The sequence below is a fragment of the Nannospalax galili genome, unplaced genomic scaffold (assembly GCF_000622305.1).
Source record: "Nannospalax galili isolate Female #2095 unplaced genomic scaffold, S.galili_v1.0 scaffold146, whole genome shotgun sequence".
NCBI lineage: Eukaryota > Metazoa > Chordata > Mammalia > Rodentia > Spalacidae > Nannospalax > Nannospalax galili.
In genome coordinates, this window is record NW_008357929.1 from 9319993 (window position 1) to 9327646 (window position 7654).

Below are 7654 nucleotides of genomic sequence, written 5' to 3' on the forward strand. Positions count from 1 at the left end.
CGTATACCTTTGGAAAGAAAAGCAGGTAAATGGAATAAAAAACTGAGGAAGAACACAACTGGATAGAGATGGAATTAAGGCAACTATAGAAGGCTCCAGTTTCCAACGTACAATAAGAACAATCATTGTGTATTCCCTAAAGTTGTATGATAGACAGTCTAGGCTCTTTGGCTGCACAGATTTGAGGGCAGTCTGTTTACCATGTGGCTAAGGAGGACAAGATGATTAAGGTATGCAGAGACAGTTGAAGTTGAGGTGTGTATTAGTCACTTTTCTGTTGCTGTGATAGAAACACTGACCCAAGCAAGTTATAGAAGGAAGAATTTATTTGAGCTTACAGTTCCAGGGGGAATTACAGTCCATCATGGCAGGGAGGCATAGTGGCTGGAGGTGACTGGAGCAGGAGCAGCAGAAGCTAAGCTCTCACATCATCACACAGGCACGGGAAACAAGAGAGCAACTGAAGATCTGGCAAGGCTTAAGAACTCTCTAAGCCAGTGACATGCTTCCTCCAGGATAGCCACACCTTCTAAAACCTCCCAAAACAGCACCATCATCTGGGGACAAAATGTCCGAATACTTGGAGTCTATGGGGGACATTTTCATTCAAACCACCACAAAGTGAAAAAGACCTCTCAGATGGTCACACTGTTTTCCACCATGCTGGGTTGGAGGTACTCCAAGGGCAGGTCCACGCCTGCATTTTGGACCTCAATCTCCTTATCCATGAAAGCCAGCTCCTCCTGGAATTGCATCAGCACAGCTTGAGGCCCAGGACCTGAGAAATAGTCCTCTTTATGCTGTCCCAGGGCTACCTAAGAGAGAGAAAACAAAATGGTGTGGCCCCTTGGACTTCTCAACCAAAAACACCACTCCTCCTTCAAGCTGCCTCCTCCCTTGGGGCCCAGGCATCTGTGTCTAACCATGACAGGCTGGCGTCTGCCAAGGAACTTGGTGAAAGTCTTCTGCAGTCGAGCCTGCTGGAGACTAGGCAGTGAGTCCACTATATCTGTCATATCCTTGGAGGTAGGTGGGGGTTTCTGCATGGTGCATGGGCCATTGGGGATCCAGGCATACCAGTCCAGCTGCAAGGTAGAAAAGTCACTCAGAAACTCAGGCTGACTGCCCAGACATTTGAAGTTTCTCTCTATCTCCTATGTCCCAGAAACCCCTGGGGGATGTTTACACAGATTACCTGACCCAGATGGGTAGAAGCATGTTGACCAGTGCATGTGAAGATGCACATGGTAACAAAATAGCACAGCTGATCCCGGGACTCTAAGGAGATGAGAAACCTGGACAAAATGAAGAGTCAGAAGATTGGAGACCAGCATGAGGCAGATCTCAGACAGGCAAAAATAGCTGGAGATACATAAAGCACTTGCAACGGTTGTGGCCTCTAGAGTCTATGGTTTACACAGTGTTCACTCAAAAACTGATGCAATTAGGATGGACCTTGGAGCTATGAGAAAAGGATAGCAATGAATAAGGGAAAATACATGAGATATAATGGTGCTGGGTCCAGAGAAAGTTCTGTGCACACAAGGAGAGAGAACATGTATGAAAGGATGAGAAGACAAAGGAACCAGAGAATCCAGGAGTAGCCATTAGGATCTCTGGACATTCTAGAGAGATTCAGGGAATTCCCAGGGTCCTCTACGAAGAGTGTCTTATGATGTTGTCAGATGTGGGTTGTTGAAAGATGTATGGGCATTGATAGCAAGCCACTTGGGAGGACCCATGCCTTACCCCCGGTCCTGGGCCCCCTGCAGCCCAATCTCACTGATCTCTCTGCACCAGGCCTGCAGCTCTGGATCATTTGTCACATCTGTGTCACTCTTGTAGAACAGTCTGACCATCTTCTCTATATACCTGCTCCTGAGAAGAGGGTGCTCAGCCTCAGGTGGCTAATATAGGGCCTTCTGGACCCACCATCACCTGCAGTTCTTCCCCCCTCCACTCCAGCCCTCATGTCAGCCTCACTGATTGATGATTTCCCATAGCCTGAGAACATCTTGGCCATAGAGGGAAGATTTCACATCCAAGAGCCCACTGTCTGCCAGGTCATCCGGAGGGCAAAAGGAACAGTAAATCAAACAAGCTGTGGCTCTCTGGAGAATGTCCCCATGACCTCCTCTCCCTGTACTCACCAGCTGAGAACAAACCAGGGTAAATCAAGCCAGGGTAAATCAAGAGAGGGAGGGATATTGGGACCAGCAGAGTATTTAGGTGTGAGGCAATTGAAGGACAGCCTTCAGGGCAAAAAGCAGAGTTTGGAAGAAGAGTGGGTAAGAGAAGCACCCTTGAGAGTTTTCCATTAAACCTTCCTCCCTCTTCACCCATTCCTTTCCATACCAGACCAAAAATTCCCCATTCAGAAACAAGATTAGTCTGTGCCAGGATGTTGATCTCCATGGTGTAGCGGAAGTGGGGGACCAGGAGCTGATTATGGAAAAAGAAATGAGACACAGTCAAATGAAAACTCTCAGGATCCTGAGGGCAAGAGAAGTGAAGGGCCTGTGATATTAAAGGAGGGGGTGAGTTTATTGAGACTGAAAGATTTCCTATTGTAAGACTGGATCTGGGTCAGGTTTGGAAGAAGAGAGATGGAGGAATATCTTCTCAGAGTTCTCCAAGATCAAAGGTTCAGGAGTTCACTTGTTTGCAGTCTCAAGTTCTTCATCAGAATTCCAGGAATCTCTGATTTCATATCACACACACACACACACACACACACACACACACACACGAGGATCCCCACACATGATCCCCATCCCACACTTGCCTCAGGACTTCATTCTTACAGTGTCTTTCCCCTCCCTTCCTCTTCCCTTCTCTCTCTCTCTCTCTCCAATACCCTGTGGAAGAAGCCCCTTCCTTCCCAGCAAGATCCTAATCCTTCATTTGCTCGTTTCTGTGAAGAGCCATCTGTGCTACCTCGACTTCCTTACCTCACAAATTCTGCTCAGCCTACACCAATCAGACTCTGGCCTCTCCTCCTCCTTGAGATAGCCCTTGTCAATGAATTAACCAATGGTTTCTATATTGACAAATCTAAGTATTCTCTTCTCTGTAACTGTGTTGACTTCCCAGCTGCATTTGAGACTCACACCCATTTTTTTTCTCCCAGCTGTACTGTGGTACCAATCCTAAATTCCCAGAGAGCTTAATCATGTACAATAGTTTTAGATTCTTCTGTTTCCTGACAACTCTAAAATGTCTATTTTTAACTCCTTCCTTGTAGATGTGCCTTCTCTCCTAACATTTTCAAATTGATATCTACAGGTAGTGGGAAATCCACCTGGTCAAAAAGAGTGCTCTGGCTTCTCCTTTATCAACACTGCGACTTCTTTTCCATCTTCTTCCACTTTCCTTCCTCCTACTTAACACGCTAATCAAATTCCAAGATGTCAACAATACCTAATATCCTCCATAACTGATGGCCCTTTAATTCCTTGCCTCTACAGATCACCTCATACCTCCCTACCTAGCTGACAACCTCCTCAGTCCAAATTCCAACTCTTTTGTAAACTTAGTCTTGGTCTTTCCTCATCTCAAAGCAAGTGTGTGTCTTGAGGGTTTTCATAGCACACTGTGTGTACGTGTGTGTGTGTGTGTATGTGTGTGTGTGTGTATGTGTGTGTCCACATATAAACTGAGATTGATGCTTACCTAATATACCACAAGAGTAACCCCTGGGTAGATGGTTCCTGAGGCTGTGTGTGAACTGTGAAAGACAGATGCAGAAAGATAGAAATACTGAAATACCTTATAGATAGGATAGGATAGAGGCTAGGTAAGCTCCTCATTGTGGCCACAGAAATAACCTCAGCCATTAGATGTCCCCTTAACAGATGTGACTGTAACTGGTACAGTTGGAAATCAGAGCTACCGACCCATATCTTGGCCAGGAGCCAGGCCATTGGAGGATCTGAGGGTAAGAAGAGCAGAGGTAGGAGGCTTCTGTGTCGAGGTGGCTGGAGCTAGAGCAGGAGAGAGAACAGGAGCTGAGAACCTATGTGTCTAAGTCCCTAAAGGGGACATATGTCTAAGGAAAGACACAGGGCTTCTCTTGCCTGGATGACCATGGGTAAGAGTCTCCCATCAGGCTGTAGCTTCAGCATTACCAAAGGGGCTGCCACGTACTGATGCTTAAAACTGATGATGTTAGGCTTGACTCCATCCAGCAGGGAGAAATCAGCTTCAAATAGACACCCAGCCTGTGGAACTGGGGTCAGGGATCTATGAAGGGGCTGCAGTCAGTTCTGGACCTGCCTTTCTTTCATCATGGGTCCTTCCTCTACCATCCAACTCTTTAAACAACAGCTTTCCCCAGAGCTAAAGCTCAGAGTGCAAGATTTGGTGCCTGATGTCTTCAAGCGCCCTGAGTTAAAGCTCTGTCTTTCCACCATGTACCAAAATTCCCAACCAATGTCCTTGTGCACACACAGGTTTTAGTCAAATGGAGCACAAATAATTCCTTTACTACCCCCGCCCCATCAGTATATCTCTTCAAGGCTCTGTTTAGTCTTCTTTTTCTTTTCTTCCCCTTGTTTTGGGGAGGTCTTTTTGAGACAGGATCCCACTTGATAGCCCTGGCTAGACCAGGTTGACCTCAAATTTGTGTCAATCCTCCTGCATCTGCCTCCCAAGTGCTGGGTTTACAAGCATGAACCACCATACCCAGCTTGTTCGGTTTTGCATTTCCCTCCAGAAGTTCTTCCTTAGGATTGAGGCTGAGATAGGTCTCAGGAAAAAGAAAATAAGGAAGGTGGATATGAAAGGGGAAGAAAAGGAGCTAAGTGAAATTATATACATCATCATTTTCAACCACAAGTAATTTTGCAACCCTCCCCCCACCCCCTGGAACATTTGGCAATGTCTAGAGGCATTTTTGGTTGTCACAATGGGGGATGCTACTGACCTCTATTAGGCAAAAGGCAAGGATTGCTACTAAAATTCTACAATGCCTAGGACAGCCCTCTATTAACAAAGAATTATATAGCTCATATTAATGACTTACCACCAAAGTTGAGAAACCCTAAGTGCTGATGAAACCCATTACTTTGCGTGCTAACCTAAAAACGTAATTTAAAAAGGAAACCCTAAATGCAGATGCAAGGGGGCATAGATGATGGAGGTGTGCATGAAGAAGAGGGAAGAGGAGTGAGGATAGATGGCAAAGTGGTGGGACAGTGATGAGGTAGGGGGTGAACAGATGTGGCACCTGGAGCTCTTTCTCCAACTGGGTCTGAAAGTCTTCCATCCCTGGAGGCAGCACCGACTGGGTTGGAATCCTCATAGATCCCCTCAGGAGCATAGGGTTTGCACTGTTGAGGAACTGGTACCCAAAGAGGGCATCATCCTTCCAAGAATCACAGACCTGCCCTGAGGGCATCAGTCAACATATTGTGAGCAATGAGGTGCTCCTCCTGTTAACCAGTCTTCCATTCTCCTATCCTCTCTCCCCTCTTTTTTCTGATCCCTGGGTTGGAATTCTGTAGAGATTTTGAAAGTTGTGGTAACTGACCAGCCAGAGCAGTCTTTCCACGAGGGAATATCTTTTTGTAATCCTCCAGTCTTTGCACAGGATTTGCAAAATCTAGAGTCCCCTTAATGGCCAAGTCCTTCAGCCTGTGCAAAGAATGACACACAAGAAGATCAAGACGGACTCCACCCTGCAGTCTAGGAAGAAAGTGCACAGCCTCAACCAAGTACTCACACTTTTGCCAGAGAGAGGGTGAAGTCTAAATCCTTATCCTCCATGAACCTCTCATTCCTGGGACGATCCCACTGCGAGTTCCCTGCTATGGGCAGGATTAAGCTATCTTTCCAAAAGCCCCACCTTGAGGACGAATACCAAGTCGTACTTGGGGCAGTGGGTTTGGGAGACCTAGTAGGGAATTGGAGGCTTTCTGGGACTCACCAGTACACCTTCCTTCTGTCCTCCAACTCCTGTTCTCGGTGTTTCTTAAACAGATTCTGGAGGTCATCACTCACCGTCCGGGCTGAGAGAGACAGAGATACGAGAGCTTGCTTCCTCCCTGGACTCCACTCTGTACCAGGATCTTTCCATCTGCCCTCCTCCTTCATTGCAACCTTTGCTTCTCCCCTCTCCCTCATCTCTCTAGTCGTTTCCTTTCATAGCATCCCCCCGCCTCCACGACTCCCGGCTTAATCCAGCTGCACCCGCTTCCCCAGAGCCCTCACCAGTGCCCTCAGGTAGGCAGATAATGCCGTTGCTCTGCACCCAACTGTAGCAGGGGAAAAAGACTTCTCCTTGAGTCCCAGGTCCCAATACGGTGAACCACTTGCAGAATCAGTCAAAATCCAACAGGCCTTTGTGTTTGCGCAGCTTCACCAGCAGGAGGCGCCCCAAATGCAAGGGGACGTTGATCTCCAGCTCTGTCTTCTGCAGAACAGGAGAGAGCTCACAAATCCCGGGTCCTCAGCCAGGGCATCCGGGTCAGTGAGCCTTCAAAGAAGCTTAGCTCCGCTTGCCCCTCAAAGTACCCCAGGGGAGAGACCTGAGCAGGTGGCGATGACGAAGGAACAGGGCGCTCTATTGGGCTCCGGGCTCCCGGCCCCTAGGCACCTGGGTGCACCAGCTACGCGCCCAGCGTTGTTTCATCCTCCCTCTTTTTGCCACTCATCTCTCCTACTCCTTCCGCTGTCCCTATCAGTCAGTTCACCTGCGCCTGACATCATCCCCAGTTCCAGCTTCCCGATGCTCCCACGGGATCAGGCTCCAGCGCCTGCGAGCTGCTGCTCCTCCCTGCCCAAGTACCTAGGACACCTGGGGAGTCCCATGCCCTGATGCTCTCTGTGCGCTCAGCCTCCGTCCACGCTGACCTTTCCCCGCAGCGGCCGCAGCAGCTTCCCAAGATCCGCCTCCCGGTGCTCGCCGACTAGCCACGGCTGCACCAGGTTGCTGGAGCCTGCCAAGAGCGAGTCTCCGGTGACCACGCGGACCGTGTACGTCCCCATATTGTCTGGTCCTCTAGAGGGAGAAAATCAGAAGTTAAGAGAATCCGCGATCCAGCCCCCGGGAAACCACACCCAGACCAGAGTCCCTGGTATTTGGGTTCCCACGCCCACAGGTCTCTCCTCGTCCCAGGTGCAGGCTTCTGGTTCACCTTTGCCGTTCATAGCGTTTCTGCCAGCAATTCCCAAAGGCGCAGTCCCACTCCATCCACTTGGCAAGGGCTCCCTAATACCAGTTTCATGGCCAGCCCTGAGCGCAACATACCGGAATGCAGGTGGTGACAGCTCTAGTCTCATCCCCATCCGATTTTAATGAAAACCCGAATTAGAGATCAGCATCAGAGGAGATAAGAAAGCGGAATGGCTTGGACAGTGGGAGTGTTTTTCAATGGAAAGTGGGTACACTATCTTGGCAAGAATGCAAAGCTTTCTGTTGAGGACAAGAATGGCATAATGCTGCACAGAACTGCATTTGCTTGTTGTCCGGACTCCATAGCCAGGAAAGAAAGCTCGGAATGCCCCTTCAGTCATGGAGTTTCCACTGGGCCATCCTGAAATGGGATCTCTGAGTCCAACGCTGAGCTGAGTGCCCACAATGTGCCCCGTGGGTATGCTCCCTTCAGGACTAATTCTTCCCACCCCACCTCCCAGGCTTTGACACCCCCCACCC

The 7654-nt window shown here is 48.8% G+C and overlaps 1 protein-coding gene across 1 annotated transcript; it reads right to left on the reverse strand.

The window, feature by feature from the left end:
• Window positions 1-545: 545 nt before the first annotated feature.
• LOC103752176 (arachidonate 12-lipoxygenase, epidermal-type-like) lies at window positions 546-7220 on the reverse strand. Its single transcript, XM_017795003.1, is given in 15 exon segments — window positions 546-815; window positions 924-1085; window positions 1196-1295; window positions 1750-1872; window positions 1984-2153; window positions 2356-2447; window positions 3779-3983; window positions 4077-4220; window positions 5228-5388; window positions 5531-5634; window positions 5723-5845; window positions 5927-6008; window positions 6211-6412; window positions 6853-7000; window positions 7137-7220. Coding segments are annotated over 15 exon segments (2052 nt in total). The 5' UTR covers window positions 7193-7220; the 3' UTR covers window positions 546-635.
• Between the last annotated feature and the right edge of the window lie 434 nt (window positions 7221-7654).